Source organism: Macadamia integrifolia, chromosome 6, assembly GCF_013358625.1.
Source record: "Macadamia integrifolia cultivar HAES 741 chromosome 6, SCU_Mint_v3, whole genome shotgun sequence".
Classification (NCBI taxonomy): domain Eukaryota; kingdom Viridiplantae; phylum Streptophyta; class Magnoliopsida; order Proteales; family Proteaceae; genus Macadamia; species Macadamia integrifolia.
Window position 1 is genome coordinate 24,965,362 of NC_056562.1, and position 23,871 is coordinate 24,989,232.

Sequence of the window (23,871 nt, forward strand, 5' to 3'; positions counted from 1 at the left end):
GTCAAAATAACGTGGACTTGAGGGAAAAAAATCGTCTGTAATTCCGATCTCATACAATTCCGTGCAATACCACCTTCAGGCGGTGACACGTGTATTGATACCAATACAATGGCCCAGATCTGATTTAAATGTCTTTTCACTGATTTAATGTTTTATTAGTTGTACCAGATCTAGGCCATTGTATTGGTATCAATACATGTGTCACCGCTTGAAAGTGATATTGCATGGAATTATACGAGATCGGAATTACAGACGATTTCAACCTGAACTCCAGCGGTGACCAATGTACTTCTTGGCGCGATTCCAAGACGTCGTCTTCAAGCAAAGAAAACTCGTCAAATGTCTTGAAAAATGGCGTTTCCAGTATTTTTAGGGATCCAGTGTTTAAGCGTTGACGGTTAGTACAGAAAACCTCGCAAGATTTGAGGGTTCGAACACTGTTAATGTAGAGGGAGGGTTGCCGTTTTGGTGGTTTGATCAGTGAACTCGAGCAGAAATACGCAGAGAGATTTGCAAGATTTGGAGGGCTGGTGATCTTGAATTTGATATCTTCGGTAATTTCAGGAGTTCCCATTGTTGAACGGGATGGCGGAGGGGAATGGGTTATCTCGTTATGTGAAGCTTACCAAGGAACAAGCTCCCGTGGACGATATCACTCCAGGGGAGCTCAATCAACCCATTCAAGTGCCTCAGGTCTACTTTAATATCCTTCATCATATTCTTCATTTACCTTTTTGGTATTGATTTGGTCCTATTGAGTTGTTTTTAACTCCGACTTTGAATTCGCTTTCCCGTTTGTCTTTTTCCCCCCTTTTCTTGATTCGTTGTTTACAGTCTTTATGCGGGTTCTAAGTTTGAATGGTTATTGAAGGAGTAGTGTTACAGTATTTGGGTTATGATGGAGTATTTTTTGTAACTGTTTGAATGCTGATTGATGCGAATTCGGAAGGGTTTGTAAATTAATTGGTATCATATGTTGAAATTGAATTATTGAATTATTTGGCACGGCTTGTTTTCTCTAATTTTGTTGAGCTTGTTATTTCATTTACACTGCCATTATAGCCTGAAACCTAATTTCTTTTTTGCAAGTTATATATTTATGGACGCATTATTTCAGTTTCTATCTGTTTGAATGGCCAGTGATTTTCACTTATTTACCAGCGTCTGATTTATTCAGATTTCTCAAACTATGGTGAACATTTGGAAATTTTGATCAACAGTGCTTTATAAGAAGTGGTGGTGTAATTGCGTTTGAAATTGAGTTTGATCTGTCTGATCACATTGCTTCTGGGGTTTTATGATTTATGTATTTATTTGAAGGATGGGAATTGACGATTCTAGTAGTGTTATCTCAACCCATCAACGTAAGGACACAATGATTCCCTCACTTATTCATAGGGTCCATATGATGCATTCAGTTATTTTTCTCATTGGCCCACTATGTTAAGTTTCTTCCAGAAGTCTTCAATGTAATTTCTGATAAATTGTGTTATCGCGCAGTTGGCTGTTCACAGATGCAATGAGTGTGGTCAGCCCCTTCCTGAGAGCTATGCGCCTCCCGCAAATGAACCTTGGTCAACTGGGATATTTGGTTGTGCTGAAGATACTGAGAGTTGTAAGTATCATTCCTTCCTTCTTAATTTTAATTAAGTTTATATTCAGTCTCATGGATTCATTCTTTTCTTCTATCAAAGTGCATAAAATTTATGTAGTTCATGCTATGAGGCAGAACCCATGTCTAGTAATTTTTTGTGTTAGGTATATTTGCAGAATTTAGTGAAGTTACATGTCATTAGTGTTATTTATCTCCTCCTTTCAACCCTCCTCCCCCCTCTGCTTTGTGATGGCGTCTTTAAATTTATCATCTGGATAATATAAGTCGAGTTAGGTTTAAAACCACTAACCCGTGTATTACTGAATGTACTACTGAAGGTAGTTAGTTTCTTAAATAACACTATTTGTACTGGTTATGACTAGGTAATAATTAATGCACAAAACAAACAACAATTTGTGACAACATGAATTTAATACAACAACAACAAACTCAGCCTTATCCCAACTTAATGGGATCATCTACAAGGATCCATGCAAAAAAAGTAGGGAAAATGGAGGTCCAAACAAAATATGAGACATGAAGAAATACCGAAAGAGAAATAAAAGATAGATGAAAGTAAGAGGAAATAGGCACAACCCAGCAAGTCAGGAGAATCTTAGCTAAGTGGGGTGGCTACATGGGTCCTTGTTCTCCAATTGGCTTTGTCCGAGGTCATACTTGGGGCAAGACCTAGACTAGGCATGTCATTCCTCAGTACGTTTCCTATGGTCATTTTAGGCCTGCCGTTAGATCTTTTAGCTTCTTCAAAAGGAATCAGGTCACTCTTCCTTATTGGGCGTCCCCAGCCCTCTGTTGAACATGGCTGTACCACCTCAAACAATTTTCTTGGAGCTTGTCATTGATCATGGAAACTCCCAAATCAGCTCTAATATGATCATTCCTTACTCTATCCTTCCTAGTTTTTTCGCACATCCATCGTAACATCTTCATCTATGCTACACATAGCTTATCCATGTGACACTTCTTTATTGCCCAACATTCCGCCCCATACATATTAGCTGGACGTACAACAATCCTTTAGAACTTTCCGTTAAGCTTTAAAGAAATACGTCGGTCACCCAACACTCCGGTTGCACCTCTCCACTTCATCCGTACCACTTTAATTTTATGGGAAACATCATCCCTATGTCACCTTCTTTATTTATAGTTGATCACAGATATCTAAAATACTCACTTGCGGTATCTCTCTCGCTCTTAATTTTCACCATGTCATTATCCATCATAGTATGACTAAAGTTACAAATCATATACTCTATTTATGATAAGTGCAAATAAATAAGGGCTTAAGGCTGATCCCTCATGTAACCCAATCGTAATTGGAAATTCCTTGCCTTGACCTCCCACTTTATCTCATACTAGTCATCACGCACTCATACATATCTTTACTTATATCCACATATTTACTCGACACCCCTCTCTTCACAAGAACATACTAGATTAAATATCTAGGGACTCTGTCATAGGCTTTTTCTAGGTCAATAAAGACCATATGGAGATCCTTTTTCTTAGCTCTATATCTTTCCATAAGCCTCCTCAATAGATAAATAATTTCTGTCGTGGATTTATTTGGGATAAAGCCAAATTGGTTCTCTGAGATACGAGTCTCTCTTCTCAAATGGGCTTCAATAACCTTCTACCATAGTTTCTTATTATGACTTTCGTTTTATGCTAATTATTGCAGTTTGAATAGTTTCATAGTATGACTTTAGTTTTATGCTTTTATAATTATTGCAGCTCTGAATATCACCTTTATTTTTGTAGATCAGAACAACAATGCTTCTCCTCCATTTATCAGGCATTTTCCTTGTGTTCATAATTTTTTATTTTTTAAAATGATGTTTTCTATAGTTCTGTTGTTGTTGCTTCCAATTTATGTTATCTTTGGTAGTCAGAAGCTAGAACTGTTGGTATAGTTTTTTTCCAGAATTTGTACTTTCTTCCATAAAGATAGTTCTTTTTCTTTGCACACCAAAAAAAAAAAAAAAATCCCTGACTGTTTTTATACAATTTCAGTCTCAAATTAAAAACCCCTTTCTCTGTAAATGAAGTTCTCTCTTCTGCAGTAAAATTGTGTCTTTAAAATCTCCCTTCATTGATCTAAAAACCTGTTTTAACTTGTGTTTTCCTCCCTACAGGCTGGACTGGACTGTTTTGTCCATGCGTTTTGTTTGGGCGCAATGTGGAACACCTGAAAGAAGATATTCCCTGGACAAGGCCATGCATTTGTCATGCTATTTGTATTGAAGGTGGCATTGCACTAGCAGCCGCAACAGCAGTCTTCCATGGCATTGATCCAAGGACATCTTTTCTCATTTGTGAGGCTTTGCTGTTTTCTTGGTGGATGTGTGGCATCTACACTGGTCTTTTTCGACAATCTTTACAGAAAAAATATCATCTCAAGGTGATCTTTGTTCCTTTATATATACATTGGCTCACCCTATTTTTCTTAGAGACAACATTAGTTTCACAAGGATATATTGGTCAGCACAATTCATGTATATGTAAATTAGGTCCACGTGCATGTTGAGGTTTAGCTATTTGATGAAATCACCTAACCGTTAGTTTGGCACAAGGGAATATTGCTAGAAATGAAGCTAAGAAGATAGTTTTGTTCCCCTCGTAAACAGACATCGACTCGTAGTAGGATTCCTGCTGATGTATACATTGATGCTGCCCTTCCCTAAAAGTTAGTGCTTTGAGGTGAAACAGTTGTGAACACGGTATCAACGCGGGGAGGTCAAGTGTTTGACTCATGGGAAGTGCATCAGAAGGGTTTCCCGACATTGCTTCTCCCTTGGTGCTGCGCGGAGGAAATGTCACGTGAGCTCCATTTACAAGGACCATGGGATCTTGGCGTGCACATACTAGGGAGTGTTGATGTATACATTTACGTTGCCCTTCCCCAACAGTCCAAGCTTTTGGGTGAAACGGTAGCGAACAATTTCTACCAAGAGTCTAATCGGTTTTGATATATAAATAAACAGGGATAGACCACGATATACACAAGTTGAGTCTATTGGTTCAACAATTCTCTTCTCTCCTCCCATCATTCTCCCTTCTCTCTTCTACTTGCAGGCACTGGTTTCAAGTCCTAGTTTCGTTACAGTAGTAATAAGACTGAAAGTGGGGTGATGAAAATTGATGATAAGGAGATACCACAAAGTGAATTTTAGGTACCTAGATTCCATCATAAATCAAGAACTAGAAATAGCGGATGACGTTACACAAAGAAATAGAATAGGGAGGATTAAGTGAAGGGGTACATTTAGAGTGTTGTTTGATCATCATATTGCTTTAAAACGAAGGAAAATTTTATATGACCGTTATACAACCAACAATGATGTATGGAGCTAAATGTTGGCAGTAAAAAAAAGTGACATACAAACAAACTTAGTGTAAAACTAGAAAAGATAACATGAGGAATGAACAAGTTGGAGCTAATTTAGGACTAGGCTCTTATACATAATAAGTTGCCTGAAAGTCATTTGAGGTGCATAGTTGTCATGGCGTAGCCTAGGCGTCGTCAAGGCGGCAATTTGGCGTCCTGACAGAAAAAGAAGTTCATGGCAGTGCTACGATTTACGTGACTCACAAATGGCGGTCGCCATGGCAACGCCATGGACGCCAAGTCACGCTTGATTCACTAGGCGGTCAATTTTTTGTAAAATGCAGGGTGATTTTGATAGAGCTATGTTGATTTTCGATGATTTGATGTTGCTTAATATTGGTTTTATATGTTATAGGGTATGTATTGTAGGCTTGTAGCATGCTAAATAACTTTAGAAAATAGGGAAAATAAAAAAGTAGCATACTAAATAACTTTAGAAAATAAGGAAAATAAAAAATGACACATGGGCGATTTGACCGCCATGGCAACGCCATAAAGGATGATTCATCGCCAAATCGATTAGCCACCTCTCCACCGCCTTGGATCGATTTGACGCCATGACAACTATGTTGAGGTGGCATAGACATGAGCAATGAACGCCTTTGAATGCTACAATACGGAGTGGTTATTTGATTCAAATTGAAGTGGTTAAAAGAACTAGGGATAGGCCTAAAATGACACTAGGAGAAGTGGTGAGGAGAGAAATGCATAATTTAGGACCAATAACAAAATATGGCTTTGAATAGACCTGATTGGAGAAAAAGGATCCATGAGCCGACCCCATTTATTTAGGATTAGGCTAAGTTGAATTGAGTACCCAGCTGTTATTTGCATTAACTATGATATCTGTGGAATCTTGGGATCTTTTTTAGAGGATTCTACCATGATTCGTACCTTCTCTTTCTAATAAATAACAAATCTTATTACAGGAATCAGAATGTATAATGTTAATGCAGTGTTAACACTGAACCAGTGGGAGATCAACTTGCTACAGGATCACATGTATAGCGATAGAACTAGAATCGATTCAAACAATTCTGATCAGCCTGAAATTCTAGTCGAATGAACAATACAAGTAGATCGAGTCTGTAAATGTGACCTGAATCTGATGGACAGATTTGAGGTAATGGTAATGAGAGAATCCTTCTTAGGCCAATAAGCAAGATAATTCATTACCCCCCCCCTCCCCCCTCAACCCCCAAAAAAAAAGCAAGAGAATTCGATTGCAGAAGTTTTATGCCTCTGAAGCAGGAACTGGAAGTCATGCAATTGTAGGAAAGAGAAGACGAAAGAAAAAGATGGAAAAGATATGGATCAGGAATCACCACTTGATTTGCAGGACAAGAATCACCACCAGTATCTCAATCTTGGAATCACCACCAAAGGTCCCTGGAATCACCACCAGGGTTCCTAAGGAATTACCACAGCAGGGAGGATTTTGAATGACCGCAGAACTGAAGGCACAAAGTCAACTTCTATTCATCAAATTCATGTGCAAGGTTGTAGCCCCTTTACAAAGTAATATAAAAGACTCATTACAGGACTCAGACTAAGCCTAAAAAACTCCTGTAGGTAGCTTGTTATGGAGGTAATCTTTACTAAATAAAATTCTGCATAAAATAAAAAAGAGAAACAAAAATTAAACAAGGCTAGACTCATAGAGACTCATTCCAGCCTAACTAGAACTCTTTAATGACAATTAAAAATGAAGAGTGTAACTCTAACTTGACTAATTAATAAAGTAAATCTCGTATTCCTACCTCCTACCCATATTATGGGCCCATTAAAGTGGCTTATTTCAAAGACAACTCATTGGACCAAAGGCCTAACATATTTGTAATCTAACCCAAGGCTTTTTTCCGCTAAAATATGTGTTCTGTGTGCATCAAATGCAAAATATGTGTTCTATGTGCATCAAATGCACAGTACAAAGCTCATCAAAGAAAGTCACCTAAACCAGGTAAAATACAAGACGAAATGCTAAAGGAATATAGGTAATCTCTGCAAGATGGCAAACCCACTTCAAATCATCGCAACTTCTTGCCTTGCCAATTTGTACTTCCAAGTCATTATTTGGTGGTTCTTACACTTAAATAAGATGTTCACAGTGAAATTTGAAACAGCCATGCTTATCTGATGAGATGCAAGAATTTCCATGGTCTTCCACCTCTCTTTATCCAGCCAATGATATTGGATGAATCCTTCATCCTGACGCTAGTTGACCCTCTACCGGTGACATAATCCAGCCATGGTGAAGAGAATGTAGCTCCACTCTTGTAGAATCTCCTTCCCCATGGCGCCTGAATTTGTCTACTCCACTGCCCATATTGTGATCTGATGAAACATCCAATCCTAGAAGGCTTCTGGTTCTGTAGTAAAACCCAAAAAAATCGTGCTTTACAAACCCCCTATGTGAAGTGATGCATCTAGAGAAATGATTGATCTGAAACCCATCAATGATTGCGAAGTTGGCACCCCAAAAATACTGTAGGGATTCCTCTGAACAGATCCATAACTACTTCCTTGTGAGCCACTAGAGTGAATAATCTTGCTGACTACCTCTTTATCTCTGCTGGCATCTTAGAATAATGTAGCATTCTGGTCTTCCCAGATGGACCACACAATGGCTATCCTTCATACTTGTACGCCATTGCCATTAGCTACTTTCTCCTTTTACCGAAGGAAACATCTGTTGGAACCATATCAGTTGTGAAATATCTTTTTTTCTCAAAGAAAATATAAGATGAAACATCAGGAGAATATCTCTATAGCCTATTACCAAACAAATCCAAATGAAACACTGTTAGAAAATGATGCAAGATTCTCAATGTGAGGGAGCGGAAGGAACAAATGATCTGCAGATTTCTCATCTGCCGCAGTCATGCACATGGAGCAAATTTAAGGAGGATGACATTGACTGGTTGCTTTCTTTGGCGCATCCCAATGGTAATGACTTTTTTATGAACAATCTGATCAAGGATCCTACATTTCACATGGATGTGGATTTCCCAAATGGTTTTGTGGGGAATATGTGTCTTCCCTTTAAGCATAAGCAATTAAACAAAGGTGCTGCAGACAAAGATTTGTGTACACACTTGTGATTAATAGAACTATTTTACTTCGTTATAAAGCCAAATATTGGACTGAGAACAGTCTGTATCAAATAAGAGACTGTGTCTAGTTACCAGCATACATTGGCTGTTGCCTTCATATTGCGGCTCCACAAGATGGTGAGCATCATGCTGTCAAACATATCATTCCAGGAGTTGCATACGTAAACTGATCAGGAGGTTAGTGATCTCAATGGGGTAAGTGTTTTCATCATTGATAATTGTTGTAGGTGTATTGAATATATAAGCAAATAAGATGATAAAAGACTTGTGAAGGTTACCAAAACCAATGGAAATGACCTGGCTTTTAGGTAATGCTACTCTGATTTAACCACCAGCGGCGCAACTTCCATCTAAAGGATTGGAAATCTTACGTAATACCTACATGTCAAGAAAAGATACCCGCAAGTAAAGTATAGCTAATAAAATTAGACAAGGAATATTTCTTCCAAAGCCCACATCTCTAATAAGATTGGTCATGGATTTTACTGAATTGCCAGAATCCTTTATAGATCTGATATCCACATTACAGTTAAACTATTACAGTTGGTTGCCGATGGCACAGTATGACTGGTGGATAAAAAACACAGGCATTATGTAATGGTCTAGTGAACAGAAATTCCTGTTTGATTCATCTCAACAGGCTTTCTTCATGAATGCTGGAAGCAATATTTAAACATGCATAAGACTCTTTTCATCTCTAAAATTGCTTTGGTTTCTTTCTGTTCACTAACTTATACTTCATGCAGAACTCCCCTTGTGACCCATGCATGGTACATTGCTGCATGCACTGGTGCGCATTATGTCAGGAGCACAGGGAAATGAAAGGACGTTTGTCTGATAATCTTGCCATGCCTATGACAATTATCAACCCTCCTCCAGTGCAAGAAATGAATGCAAATGAGAACCAGGAGTCTGCACGTGCCACAGCCAATGGTGTTGAGCACACTGATGTGGAGATACAAGCCTTGGATTCAGAGTATGTGGTACAAAGGTTAAACTAAAAAAGGAATTTTTTGTGTTTGTTCTTTCCGTGTTAATATTGCTTGCGTCAAATACATACTGAACCGTGGGATGCTTGCATAATTTGTGAGAGAAACCTGCCGGAGTTTGGATGAACTATACATATGGAGTAGTTGATGGAATGAATGACCTTGATAATGTTTCAAATTCCTTGTCTCTTGGTTATCACATGCCAATATCTTCTTCTCCTCCTCTTCATTGCCATATTAACATTCAAGCTCATCATTTCACTATAGTTCATAGGCTTGCAAATGACAATAAAAAATTTAACTGTACAGAGGATAATAGGTAACGCTGTTTGGCCATCGTCTGAACTCACTTCAGATTTATCCTCCTTACAATGAATAAGATATATGTGTTCGGGGGAATATTTCTATTGCACCAATACCTTGTGGTTGATGATTTAACTGATAGGCCGTTGGATAGATGGTGTGACTCTTAACTTGTCAAATTTGGTAGCATATCTCATCCATGGACCCAAACTTATATGGAGCTTTGTTTTGGTTTTGCAGCAGCTCTTATTGTTGTCTTTATTTTTTATGCAATTTTTGTAGGGACTGTGATGACATGTAGACTTAAATCAGATTCATTTGAAATTTGGTTAATGTCAATCTTTTTTTTTTTTCTTTTTTTTCCGGTGGGGGCTAACTGAATTTAAATGGATAACATGTTCTCAGCATGTGTAGACCTAAGCAGTTATGTTGCAGTGAAGAAAGGGGTTCCGAGTCATGCCATGATAGCGCAAAATTTCAAATAAATGATAAAACTAAATTAGTTTAACAAATTGGGTTTGATGAACATTTATATTTAACAATTTTCCATTACATCAAAGCCAATGACTTACTAATTTAATATGCATGTTCTCAACATAATACTACCACAGATAAAGTGGGCAAATTCAATGTTTTAAAAAGACTCAGCGGTGGGATTGTTTTTACTGCTGCTACCGGTAGACCTGTAGCAGCGGTAAAATAAATACTGCAACTAAAAATGGCAAGATCATATATATATATATATATATATATGGGAGAGGGATAGGTATGCCGCCGATATCAAGTATGTTAGCGGATAGCACAAATAGGAACACATGATGGAGTATCATTCAGGAAGGATATGAGGGTCATTTCAGAAAAAAGGGATGAGAGAGATAGACACAATGGATGCTAGCATACTTGATATCGGTGGCATACCCAACCTTTTCCCTAGATATATATATATATATATTGTGGCAGTAGAAAAAGAGTGTCTTTACCACCCCTCGGTAGTTACCTCTTAGCGGTGGTGATTATGTTACCACCACTAAATGTCTATACGTGTATTTTTTTTTGTCATAAAACGAGAATGCTTTTTGTTGAAAGAAAGAAAGAACGGTTGAAACACCGTCCAGAAATAAGGGAGCTGTTTACAAGGAAAGGGGGTGGCCGAAACCACCAAACAAAAGAAAGCCTGAGCATTCGAGCTCCGCAGGCAAGGAAATCCGAGGTTGCACTGTTTGCACGCTGGATGTGGGAAAACCTGATGGCGTCAAAACTGGCGAAGAGAGTGATCACATCTTGGGCAATAGCGGTGCTAGCCCAGTCAAGGGATGGCACCAAACCATTTTGGAAGGAGATGGCCGGGGAGCAATCAGATTGAATAGTGATCTGAGACAGGCCAAGGCTGAGAGCAAGCTGCATACCGTCACGAATGGCCTCCATTTTAGATGCATATGCCGACACTGCGGAGCAGTGTTTACACTTAGCTGCCACAAAGAGGCCATGAGGGTCCCAAACGATACAACCCCTACCGCAACTGGAATCAGTGGATTTCCAAGAGCCGTCAGTGAAGATTGCATAAAAGGAGTCCAGAGAGGGGGTGAGTGTGCTTAGTGGGATAGGAATCTCGGCAGGAGGCCTACCACTCTTTTTGAACGAATCTGAAGCCTCAACGATCATAAGAGTGTAAGCAGCAAATGTTGAACTTAAGGATGCGTGCTTGCGTTCAAACACAGCACGGATTCTGGCTTTCCAAATCTGCCATTAGAGCGAAGACCAGGTAATATTTAGATAATCAGCCAATGCCGCTTCCTTATAGCGAGTCAGAATAAAGGAAAACCATTCCTGAATCGAGCTTCCTCCATAATCATTAACATTCAGGCGCAGAGGAGAGGTCAACCAACAAGCAGAGGCAAGATCACAACGAAATAGCGCATGAATAGGGTCCTCGATCTGAGTATGACAGAGGGAACAACGAGGATTCAAACCAACTCCCCTCTTAGATAGTCCTGCAGCAATCGTGATCGCTTCGTGTCCACAACGCCATAGGAACAGTTGGACCTTTGGTTGGATATTCATCCTCCAAATCTCGCACCAATAGTTGGATTCAGAGGAAGCCGAGGTTGTGCCATTGCTTATAGCAAGAGTAGATAGGCAGGATAGGTAGGCCGAGCGCACAGAGAACTTGCCAGTACGGGTAAAAGACCAAAACCAAGAGTTGCCGATGGATTGCGAGGTAATTGGGAGTTGAAGAATAGCCTGAGCTTTAGAAAGGGTGAATAAGTCTAAGATCAGATCTGATCTCCAACACTTGGACCGCCAATCGATCAGCTTACACGCATTGAAATCCGAAGAAAGAAATGGCCTACAAGAAATTCTCCCATGAGGTAGGGATGGGATCCATAGATCGTTGAAGACATCAGTCAATTCCCCGTTGTTGACCTGCTGCCTCAAACCTTTAAGAAGACAATCCCTACCTTTGAGAAGACTCTTCCAGCCCCATGAACTATTATTCACCGATCTTGCCTCAATGAAGTTGCTATTGGGGAAATACTTTGCCTTGAGAGTACGGACCCACAAGCAGTTGGCATTGTGAATGATTCTCCAACCTTGCCTGGCTAGTAGGGTATGATTGAAAGAGATGAAGTCACAAAACCCAAGATCTCCATCACACTTTGATTTGCAAAGAGACTGCCATTGGACCTATTGAACGCCTTGACCAGCACTGTTTCTCCACCAGAATCGGTGAATCATTTTATTAAGCGTCTTGCAAAGTTCGCGAGGCAGGAGGAAGTTCAACATCGCAAAGGTTGGGATACACGAGCCACAGACTGAATCACTATTGCTTTGCTGGTTGCGGATAAATATTTGTCGCTCTAACCATATAGCTTGGCCTTAACTTTGGCAGTGATGAATGTGAAAATCTGTATGTTTTGATTTCCCGAAAAAGGAGGGTAAGCCGAGGTAGATGCCATGACTTTGAATTTCCACTAGCCATAGGGAAGAGCAAATGTTTGATCAGGCTGTTGTATTGGCTTCCTTGCTGAAAACGATTCTTGATTTTTCTATATTTAATTGTTGATCTGAAGCCATACAATAGTCATCAAGAATCCTTTTAATTGAAGATCCCTCGAAGGAAGATGCTTTTGAGAATATCATGCAATCATCGGCGAACATGTGGTGTGAGACTTGGGAACCCCCTCTGCTAATCCGAATACTAGATAACACCTTACTGGAGATTGCATTGTTGAATTTTTGGGGTAGGGCCTCCTGATGAAGAATGAATAGATAGGGGTTCAGTGGGCAACCTTGACGGAGTCCTCTAGTGGGGGTAACTGTTCCAATAATCGACCCGTTCAGCTTGATGGAGTATTCCACTGTAGACACGCACTGGAGCACCCAATGAACCCATTGATCTGCAAAACCAAGTCTTAGAAGCATCTGTTCTAAAAATGGCCATTCAATCTGATCATATGCCTTGCTTAAGTCTAATTTTAGAGCCATAAACCCCTTTTTACTTTTAGATTTTTGCATATGACAGAGAGTTTCGTGGGCTATAAATATATTATCAAAGATTGATCTACCGGGGACGAAAGCACTCTGAGATTGGTCAATGATCGAATCCAAAAGAGGTTTTAAACGGTTGGCTAAACATTTTGCAATTATTTTGTAAGCAACCGTGTCTAAGGTGCCCCATTTCCAAAGGATTTTTCCTTTTGGGGATCAGGAAGAGTACCGTACGGTTGAAAGCCCTAAGGATATACCCGTTTGCAAAAAAATGCTGGACAGCTGAGATTACTTCATTCCTCACTATTTCCATTGCAAATGGTAAAATTTGGCTAGTATTCCATCCAGACCAAGGGCTTTGTAACCTCCAATCTGGAAGGTGGCAACAGTAATCTCAGATGCTGAAATAGGGGCACATAGACGTTCATTTGTCGCAGTATCAATTGCAGTAGGGATTTGTGAGAGAAAGGACGCAACATTTGGGGGTGAGAAGATGCAAAGAGAGAGGAAAAGTAGAACATGACATGGTTTTGAAGCTCGTCCTCTTCGGATATCCATGACCCATCGTCGACTTTTAGTTTTGAAATTCTGTTTTTATGTCACCGAGTTGCCGTATGTGTGTGAAAAAAACTGGTATTGCGGTCCCCTGCCCGGAGCCACTGAACTCTCGATCGTTGCGCCCAATATTTTTCTTCTTGGTCAAGGAGGCCTTCAAGCTCTCTCCGAAGGTTGCATTCCTCTGATTGACACTGTGCTCGGATGGGAGCAGCTTGTAGGTCCTCGAGATCAGCCTTAACCCTTGAAATCTCTGCTTGAGAATTGCCAAATGTACGCTTGCTCCAGATTAAGTCTGGAACCACAGTGCTTGAGATTATGATGAAGTTTAATCATAGGGGAACCTATCTGACATGAATTCCATCCATTTTCCACTTGTTTTCTCAACTCACTGTGGCCTTCCCATTTGGCTTCAAACCTGAATCCCTGGGATCTGAATTTAGTGGTGGACTAGGAGATGGACATTAGCGTGTGGTCGGAACCCACCATGGCATGCCTATGGATAGTGGTGTCGCTAAAGGTGAGGATAAATTCTGCATTGCACATGCATTTGTCAATACTTCCCATAACGAGGTCTGATCCCTTGCGCTTATTCGACAAGAAGAAGAGCGGCTCGGAAAATTCCAATTCCATGAAACCACAATCGTCAATTGCTTTCCGGAAAGGCTGAAATTAGGAAAAGCCAAATTTCTCCTCTGCCGATAGGACATCATTGAAGTCACCAACAGCAATCCAAGGCCCAGTCACGCTACGACCCAAGCACGAGAGGTCCTCCCAGAAAAATTTTCTACCATCAGCGTTGGGCAGGCCATATATCAGAGAGAGACGGAAACCTGTGGGGAGTAAAGGACTATTAGAGACTTGTATATCAATCAAATTTTGAGAAGCAGAGAGAATGGTAAAGTAGATGTTAAAGTCTCTTCTTTTAAAAAGTGGAAGAAAATTCAACAACAATAACATCCAAAACTTTGAGTTTAAATAAAAATATTGAAACATTTTACCCTTACTAGTATCAATCTCCTATGATATTAATATGTATCCGCCAATATTCTGATACATTAATGATACTCAAATACTGCGATCTCAGCTTAATAGGCAGAGATGGCATTTCTCACCTTTCATTGGACCCCTCACCCACATGTATGAGAGAAAATTTTACTCCAAAACAGTACAGAAAGTGGCTACGCACTTTTTTTCCATTTAATTTATATTAAATACTTGAATAGAAACCCTCTAAGTCAAGGCCGGCATGGCACAGTTTATCATTTCTTTTAGACAATCATATAAGAATTAAATGAAAAGAGAAAGTGGTACAAACTCTCTCCACCTAGTTCAAAGAAAAAAAAAATCCTCCTCAAGCGTCTGGGTTTTTTTGTATACAATCATTGTCCTTTTTGTTTTCATAAATATCCCTTTTTATCCTTTAAATGACAATCAATGGGACATGCATTGACACCTAACACAAACTTGTTGAGGAATTAAGTTTTCATAGCATTTTGTACCAGATTCCGGATCCTCTCTAACATGTCTAAATTCCTAGTGTATATTGGATGGTTGGGAGGACCCGAGCGTGCACCCCTGGTCCATCCAGCCGTCTACTCCACGTTAGGGTGTTGGACGAGTTGGAGAGGTTTCTAATTATTCTATCTCATGCCAATCATGGTTTGAGATATTGAGTATTGATTGGATTGGTATTAGTATTGGATCAATCATATAAGTTTGTTATACCCTTTAAAAAAAGGCTGATTTCGGACTATTTGACTAGTTTATCCTTTGTCCGTATTGTTTTCATACCGTGCATCAATCTGGGAATAGTCAAGGTTCATTATCTACTGAAACAAAAGTAGATTCGAGATCGATCCCTCAAACCAATTGGGTTGGGGTAAAAGACAGGATCCAATACATTCAAGCCTCATGTAGAGATATTTGTCTTCCTTCTAAATTTAGGAAAGGAAGAAAGAACGCTAACTCTTGATGCGTATTTACATTTAAGCACCATTTGATAACGTTTCTGTTGTTTCTGTGTTTAGAAACAACAGAAATGGCCTTTCAAGTTTTCGAAAATAAAACGGATTTTTTAGTGTTTGATAAACTTATTTTTCGAAATATTTTTTGCATACATAATACCATTAAAAATCCAATAGTATCATTGGATGCCTAAAAGTGAGAGGGTTCGATTGTCTCATTTTAAGTTTAAATAGTGGAGAGATTTATCAGGCATAACAATATTTTCTTTTCTCAAATTCGTTCCTAGAAATGATGAAATAAGTCGAACTTATTTCGTTTAAATCGTTTTTAGAATTATAAATAAACATAAATTTTAATTTATATTTTTAGAAATAGATGAACATGATAACTTTATCAAATACTTTTTAGATTGCCTCTTCGTCTTAAAAAACAGGAAAACATAATAATGACAAAAACAAAATATTATCGTACAGTGCCTAGAGACAACGGATGAAAAAAGATTATGATATCTCACATTCAAAATGTGCTCTCACGCCCTCTCATAGACCGTGAAGGAAAGAATTTTTTACGAGAGAGTGTGGCCCATGTGCCGAAGGCAAAATGACCGACGTGCCTGACTCTTCCATAACCCTCCATCCCGTGGGCCCCAAATTGACGAACAATAAATGCGGTTGAGAGATACCTTGGCCAAACTGGAAGTGCGAAGAAGCAAGAAACTGTTGTACGAAGCGTACGTGTTTGTGGGGGCAGAGCAGAGAAGCCCAACTGCCCAAATTTGAATAGTTGGGGAAGGACAGTCAAAGACGGCAAGGGTGGGGAGAGATGGAACAGAACAGAGGAGACCAGCGATGAACGCGAGAGCTGACACAAGGAATGCAATACCATGCCCTTCTCGTGTAATCTCTCTTTTCCATCTAATCGTTCTGTTCCCACTTGATTTCTCTCTATTCTGAATTCTCAATCCCCTCCTGGGTCAAAGGTCAATTCATCTTCTCCCAAATTTCAAAAATTTCTGCTACCCACTCCTCCCAGAGGAAAAATGGCTAGCGAAAGTGGAAAAGTGATGAGCAATAGGAACCAAGGAGAAGGTGTGGTGGTGTATCCACCCAAACGCATGTCAGCGGCGAGGACGCCATGGCCACCGGAGGTCAAATTAGCGGCAACAGCGGTGGAACTGAACGTGCGTCCGAGATCAGCTGATATGCCGGGGGATATGCAAGAGAAGGCTTTCCGTTATTCCAGAGCTCTCGTTGATGCTGCTCCTGATAAACGGCCTAACCTCACCCACCTCGCTCACTCCCTAAAGAAGGTAACTTAGCTCCGCTAGCTCCTTCATTGGATATACAATTGGATGATATGATCATATCTCTATAATATATGCAGGAGTTTGATGCGTCTTATGGACCAGCTTGGCACTGTGTGGTGGGGAAGAGCTTTGGGTCGTTTGTGACACATTCGCTGGGTGGATTCCTTTATTTCTCTGTTGATGATTTCTCTTTTCTTCTCTTCAAGACAGAGGTTCGACCTGTTAAGACCAAATCTCTCCACGATACCAGCGATGGTAAGTAGGAACTTTATACGATCCTCCTCTGTTCCTAATCCTCTGTAACTCAAAAAACTATCAAAATCATCTCCCAATTCCCAAGTTTTCAGCTTTTTTACTTTATACAAGTAACCCATTTTGATTTTGATTTTCTAATTCCCTCCTCTGTTCTGATTAAGAGTTTTTACTACTACACTAGAAATGTGTCTTCTTTCTTGACTTTGAGCAACTTGAAGTTCTGTGGAGACAATTCTTGATGCCTTTTTCTGTGTTCTTCCACTGTTATATAAGAATTTAAGGGCCATTTTTTTTGCGAAATATATAGTCAATAAGAATCATCTAATACTTGAATTCAAATTTAGATTGTAGGAGTTGAAGATAATTTTTGCGAAAATATATGGAAATTTGGGTGAGCAGATGCAGGCAAGAAGGTTTTTGAAAGAATTGCAGGGTTAAATTTTTCAGTAGTGACAACTAAACCCAAGTACCCCACCTTCACCAACTTGCATATTAAGTTTAGGCCCAACTGAATTCTCCCAAATGTCATAATAAAGTAAAGAATTGAATAGTTTTCAACAATTAAAAGGGAAAATTTAAAAGGTCCATCTGTAATGTGGGCTATATGATTGAATTTAGTGCCCAAAACTTGATATATATGAACAGTAGTTACAGTACATTGGTGGGTGCTCTCTTCTGTTTTGCCATTGAACATTTCATGTTCCCATGTTTCATCCTTCCATGTGTCTCACTAAAAGTACTCTGTCATAAATTTTGATTTTCATTTTTGGAAAAAAAATAAAAAAGAAGAAGAAAGGGTAGTCTCTCATGAGTAATGAATCTAATTGCTCAATACCCTTAAGGATATCAAAATTTATAAGACCATTATATGGCATCTGCAAGGTTCACATGAGAGAGAGAGGGAGGGTATAATTTCAATAAACACTCACTACTGCCCAAACCAAGGAGAGCCCTTGTGCAGCCTAAAAAAATGAAGGTCCAATGATCAGCATCATCAAATGTAAACTACACCCTTAGTCTCAATCACTTCTAGATCTTCATTTCGAACTGCCTAAGTGATCAAATTCCCTTGGGCTGTGATCATTGCTGATCCTTGATTCTGCTATATTGTCAACCACAGCCACAACCATATAAATGTCTCTTCCCCAAGCCAGGACTGGCTAAAGATAATGAAGCACCACTTGGTGCCAACTACCAACATGAAGTGTCTCATGCTGTGTCTAAAAGAAGCTGCTCCATCCAAACAACAAAAAACTTTTATTATGTTCAAGACAAGAAGAAGAAGAGATGCAATGCCATTCCGATCAAGCTGTTTATCGCCAAATTGCCCAACATGAAGTGTCTTATGCTGTGCCTAAAAGAACCTGCTCCTTCCAAACAACAATTTTTTTTTTTTTTTTTTTATTATGTTCAAGACAAGAAGAAGAAGAGATGCAATGCCATTCCGATCAAGCTGTTATCGCCAAATTGCGAAGCCAGGATTTCATTTGTTTGCCGGCTGCTTCAAAGTAGATGATGATAGTCCTAAACAAAATCTAAGTTGCAGAACCCACATTAATGACTTTGCAGGAGTATCAACTGCAGCCTCATCTGCTCAGGTCTAAAAGTAGAAGCCAAAGCTTGCCGAGAAGGCATTCTACTTTGTAAATGTTTTGAGGTTGTGAAGGTTTGACATGGAAAGTGATTCTTCATTTTTAGTCTCAAATCTCCACAACTAGCTAAGTAATCCACCTGAAGGCTGGAGATTTATAAAGCCGTAGTTGGCTCATAAAATTCATTGCAAGTTCACTCACCAAAGTATCCTTCCGGTCAGTTAGGCAAAGGCAATTCTTGATACATCACTTACATCCGATCTCCTTCTCTCTGCTAACATTCAACTCCTTCTAGGTTGGACTATAGGCTTCTCCTTTCCCCTCAAATTAAGACATTATGCTGTTCATCCAGAAAAATAAAAAGATAACCACAACTGGCTTTTTCTCTTCACTCAGTGCTCGAGGCTCTGCCATTGTGGGGTCTGGGGAGGGTCATAATATATACAACTTTACCCTTTGTTAGAGCAAACACCAAGAAATACGAAAAGAAATAGACAATAGATCTGCACGACACAGATTTAATGAGGTTCACACACCGGTGTGGTGTGTTACGTCCTCGGACGAAGAAGAAGATGTTTTACTATGTAGAAGAGAGATTACGTACACCCAAGTAGCGGCGAGAAAACTCGCCCTGACACCCTAGCTCGTAAATCCCTCAAAATACAATGGTATACTCAACAAGACAACAATACATTATATACTCCAAGTCGTTGGTTCATCCATTTGGTCGCTGTCAATCCGGTCGAATCATACCGCACCCTCATACGAGATCAGTGATGGGCTCTGTTTCCATCACAGATCTCAGAAAATTTCCTATTCAGGTCGCCACCAAAGTATGTCGGAGCGGATCAATTTTCAAAACGGGTCAAGAATTCGAGACAAACTTAACACCCTTGCTTGGTGGAGAGACTATTTTCCAACTTGAACCCATAACCACTATGTCATAATTGAGCAATCGTATGAGTGCATTTCTAGATGCCCCTTTGCATACATCCATCCAAGCATTAGAAACTTGACCGTCCCCCCTTCTCACAGAAAGCAACTATATCGGCTCTGGATTTAAGGATGAACAAAGAGATGCTTGAAATTCATTAGATATTGCTTGCAAAATTGAAGATGAGTCATTATACATGTTCCATAGCAATCCTGAACTGCCCAGCATCCACTAAAGACCTCAGTAAAACCACTTGGGCGTCAGAAATTTTTGGAGGAGAACCAAGAACAGAGACTACCTCTGAAGCTGGCTACGAAGTGACCTGTATGGAGCACATAATCTTGAATAAAATAAGAATGAATCCAGAGAAATCTTCATGGTTATGTTTGAACAAACCTATTATCTCCTAGAGATAAGAACATAATTTGGCAAATCTGAGTCATAACGAATTTATTACCAAAAAAAAGAAGTCATAAGGAATTTGACAAGCAAGTTCAAACCATAACATTTTTATCAATCATGCCCCTTCTACTTAGGTTTCTGCTCAAAGTAAGAAGAGTTTTAAACCTTCCTTGATCATTGATTTGAATAATATATCGAGAAAATCACATGATTACCCATTTTTGGGTTTCCATTTACAAATTTACCCATTTAATATTTCAGTTAACAAAAATATCTAAAATCAGGTTTTGGTTTACAAATTACCCATTCAAAGTTTTAGTTAACAAAAAAACCTGATTATATGTGTAATCAAACGCACCTTCAAAGATATATGCAAAACAACAACTTTAATTGTTTTCCATAAAAATATATAGATTAGAACAAACAGTCCAAAACTCTACCTGTCCGTCCAAGCCTCAAAGCCTTGTTCAATCAAATTGACAAATATGGCCCCATGAACTGTTTTATTCAACATCAACATGTTTCCTTAAAACTTGTTTTGGAGTTATAAACTTGAAATTGTAGGTTTAATTTTTTTCATACTAAAACAATTTTTTTTTTCTTTTATCAATCAGGTATGTTGGATGAAAATGAAATTCCGTGTAACGAAAAACCCTAGGATCCTTTGCTTACATATAAAGTTTTAGTAAATTTGTAAAAAAAAAAAAAAAAAAAAAAGAAAGAAAAAGAAATTACATATGTAATTATAGTCAATTGCATGCATGGACAAAATGAAGCTCTATAAATCTAAAGATTATAAAAGGGTGCCTAAGAATATACAATTTATTAAGAATATACAATTTATTAGAAAAAAAAAAAGGATTGATAAACACATGAATGGATATACACACAGTAATTGATTGAAACGAGCTTATCATTTTCATTGAAATAATGAACTTAGAAATTGTAACTTTTTCTATATATAGTGTCTTATTCTGCTTTTTGTCCTTTAAATCAGATGGTTTTTTTATTTTTTATTTTTTTTATCATCATGCAACTAGCAAGAGACATTGTTAACATGTGAATTAACAAGATTTTACCTTCTTTTATGGAACAAAAAATGTTCTAAACTAATTGATAATCACTAATGCTAAATGGGCAAAAAATCCCTACAAAGATTGGCTACAACAAGATTTTTTCTTGATTCAACATGTGACTAATTTATCTAAAAAAAAAAACGAATTTGACTAATTTCATGATCATAATTACCACGTCATCGCCCCCATATGGTTAAAAATTGGGGATAAAAATCATTTGTTTTTCTTATCCCTGTTTTTCCTTGTTTTGTTACCTGCAGAACACGACATGTGGACAGTTCATCACCAACGATCAAGATTAAGAAAGTTGGGTGAAGATTATTACATCTGGTTTACAAGTGTGGATGATTCGAACCACCTTTTATAACCAGTTCACCAAAATAATAAGGTTTAGAACATGTTTTGAAATCTCAATTTCAGAATCCCTAAAAAGCCGGTTTCCCTCGCACGATTCTCTCTCTCTCTCTCTCTCTCTCAACCCTCTCGCCGCATCTCTCTTGCTCACAATTGAAAATCTCCCTGTGGTTGAAGCTCACAAATGAAAATCTCCCTTTGTCTCTCTGTCCGACGGTCTCATTGGGTTTGAATCTGAAAAGGACACTGGGAGGAAAAAAACCTAGCTAGCAAAATCTGCTCACGAAGCTCGCTCATTGCTCTGCTATGGCGTGAATTTGGAGAAATCAGAACTACCATCTGATGCTCAAGCCCTCCTGGCCTTGAAATCCGAGGCTGATTTGGAAAACAAGCTCCCTTTCTTCTTCTCTAAACGCATCATCAATCACTGCCAATGGCCTGGCGTTAAATGTATCCAAGGTAGAGTGGTCCGTCTCCACCTCCAAGGCTTCGGTCTTTCTGGTTTCTTGGCCCCCAACACCTTGACTCGTCTCGATCAGCTCAGAGTGCTCAGCCTTGAGAATAATTCCCTCTCCAGTCCCGTCCCTGATCTCTCCAACCTCGCCAGTCTCAGGACCCTCTTTCTTGATCACAACTCCTTCTCCGGCTCCTTCCATTCTCTCTCTCCACCGTCTCCGAACCATCGATCTCTCCTCAAATAACTTCGTGGGTGCTAGCGTGTAAGAGGGAATGAGAGAGATAACAGAGGGTGAAGAAGAAGAAGAAGAAGAAGAAGAGAGGAGGAAACAGATTTTAAGGGAATGAGAGAGAGAACAGAGAGTGAATAAGAAGAAGAGAGGAGTTAACGGGTTGGGTTGGGTCATACCTATCTCGGTCTGGTTCATTTATTTTAATCCGATTTTGATAAAGCTTCAACCAAGCAAGCATTGGGATCGTTCACTTAAAATTATCCACATGTCGTGTTCTGCAGGTAGCAAAACAAGAAAAAACAGAGATTAAGAAAAACAGACGATTATCCAAAAATTGGTGAGTCCCACTCTCACTTGAGTCTTATTACGCAATTGCACGGATTTTGGACCGAAATGACACATTACGATCATAGGTTCCTTATTACAGAATTACAGCCTTGAGGGCATTATTGACTTTTTATCTTCTCACGACTTTTGGCTCTGGGACAGAGCCCTGGTTGCTGTAAGGCTCGACCCGAGCTCATCACTGAAGACTCTTAACCCTTGAAGAAAACCTCCTCTTCGGCTCTTCCCCTCTCTCTGAGTCCTGCAGACTGGAGTGGAGTCCAAACGAGGAGGGATAGGGTTTTAGAAGGGTAACGAGTTAACTCCAAACACAGACAATTATGGCGAGATCGGTAAGATCTTCTGCAACTCGTCTCCTTTATGCTCTAAGCTCAGAGAGCACCCTTTCCTCTTCGTCATCGCCGTTTGCTGTTCTCGTATTCGAAAATGGCCAACGACGGAGATTCTCTGTGGGTAATTTGGCTCGAGCCAAGGAAGAAAAGGAAGCTTGGTGGAAGGAAGCCATGGAGAAGCTTCGGAACATTGGTATTTCTGCACATATTGATTCGGGTAAGACTACACTCACTGAACGGGTTCTGTATTATACTGGAAGAATTCACGAGATTCATGAGGTTAGAGGAAGAGATGGTGTTGGTGCAAAGATGGATTCCATGGATTTAGAAAGAGAGAAGGGTATTACGATCCAATCTGCTGCCACTTACTGCACCTGGAATGGTTATCAGGTGCGTCTTGTCCTCTTTCTATGCTTCTTTTGATATACGTCTTCCTTTCGTTATATGTAACTTTAATTTAACCTTTCTTTGTTCTTATTGGTACTAATTTGATTCAGCTCAAGAACAAATCGATTTATGTTGACTTGGTTATATTTATTTTTCATTTTATCTTCTGGAGGCTCCGAAAATTTGTTAAAATTTGTATCTTTATTTACATATTCGTATTTTTTGGTCCATGGAAATTGGATTTGCATCAAGGATTCTGTGGACGCCAATTTATTTATGATGATCCCTGTAACCTAAACAATTATCTCTATTCTACTTTAGTTCCTCCCCCCCCCCCCCCCTTTTTTTTTTACAAAAAAGGAATAATGTTGAATGTTGAATGTTGTCCGTGACTACATGCCTACAAGTTGGATCATATTGTCAATGTAAAATTTGCTTATGATATAGTGACTAGATGGGATGCATTGACAAGTAATATATCCATTAGGTAAATCAGGACTTTACTCAGATTTATTGGTTTTCTGACAATTGGATATAATCTTTCCTTACCATATTTCTTGATTTAGTATGCTGGTATTGGGATTTAAATTTAAGTTGGCATTTTTTATTTTTTTTCTTGTAGACTTTCAGTTTTGCTTTATTTATTTAGTATGTTGGTATTGGGATTAAGATTGAACAATGGACTAGGCAATTGCTTAAAGATTTTTGGTTTTTATTTTTTTATCTTTTGCTCAGAAAACATGTGTTGAGTCTTACTTTCTTGCTCTCACCCACTCCAC

General features: G+C 39.1%; 4 protein-coding genes across 4 annotated transcripts in view; 3 read left to right on the forward strand and 1 right to left on the reverse strand.

The window, feature by feature from the left end:
- The first annotated feature begins 279 nt into the window (after positions 1–279).
- Positions 280–9,283, forward strand: LOC122082871 (cell number regulator 6-like). The gene is made up of 4 exons (XM_042650678.1): positions 280–693; positions 1,501–1,615; positions 3,751–4,016; positions 8,863–9,283. Exons 1-4 carry the CDS (start codon positions 586–588, stop codon positions 9,115–9,117), a joined length of 744 nt encoding a protein of 247 aa, XP_042506612.1. The 5' UTR covers positions 280–585; the 3' UTR covers positions 9,118–9,283.
- A 1,181-nt stretch (positions 9,284–10,464) lies between these two features.
- LOC122082171 lies at positions 10,465–11,469 on the reverse strand. Its single transcript, XM_042649648.1, has 2 exons — positions 11,266–11,469; positions 10,465–11,148 (listed from the first exon to the last, which is right to left on the reverse strand). The coding sequence occupies exons 1-2, from the start codon at positions 11,467–11,469 to the stop codon at positions 10,465–10,467; spliced, it is 888 nt and encodes a 295-aa protein (XP_042505582.1).
- Positions 11,470–16,219: 4,750 nt separating this feature from the next.
- On the forward strand, positions 16,220–17,188 carry LOC122082838 (dynein light chain-like). Its single transcript, XM_042650624.1, has 2 exons — positions 16,220–16,729; positions 16,804–17,188. Exons 1-2 carry the CDS (start codon positions 16,460–16,462, stop codon positions 16,987–16,989), a joined length of 456 nt encoding a protein of 151 aa, XP_042506558.1. The 5' UTR covers positions 16,220–16,459; the 3' UTR covers positions 16,990–17,188.
- A 5,355-nt stretch (positions 17,189–22,543) lies between these two features.
- The window catches only part of LOC122080782 (elongation factor G-1, mitochondrial-like), a gene marked incomplete at its 3' end in the record, with an annotated part of 15,088 nt that continues 13,760 nt past the window's right edge, over positions 22,544–23,871 (forward strand). The window contains 1 exon segment of the mRNA XM_042647632.1: positions 22,544–23,095. Coding sequence (XP_042503566.1) covers positions 22,694–23,095 — 402 coding nt within the window.

Coding starts and splice junctions, on each gene's coding strand:
- LOC122082838 (XM_042650624.1), top strand. CDS start 16,460: ATGGCTAGCGAAAGTGGAAAAGTGATGAGCAATAGGAACCAAGGAGAA. Junction 16,730..16,803: donor TCGCTCACTCCCTAAAGAAG/GTAACTTAGCTC, acceptor TAATATATGCAG/GAGTTTGATGCGTCTTATGG.
- LOC122082871 (XM_042650678.1), top strand. CDS start 586: ATGGCGGAGGGGAATGGGTTATCTCGTTATGTGAAGCTTACCAAGGAA. Junction 1,616..3,750: donor TGCTGAAGATACTGAGAGTT/GTAAGTATCATT, acceptor TCCTCCCTACAG/GCTGGACTGGACTGTTTTGT. Junction 4,017..8,862: donor AGAAAAAATATCATCTCAAG/GTGATCTTTGTT, acceptor TACTTCATGCAG/AACTCCCCTTGTGACCCATG.
- LOC122082171 (XM_042649648.1), bottom strand. CDS start 11,469: ATGAATATCCAACCAAAGGTCCAACTGTTCCTATGGCGTTGTGGACAC. Junction 11,149..11,265: donor CCTCTCCTCTGCGCCTGAAT/GTTAATGATTAT, acceptor CTCTAATGGCAG/ATTTGGAAAGCCAGAATCCG.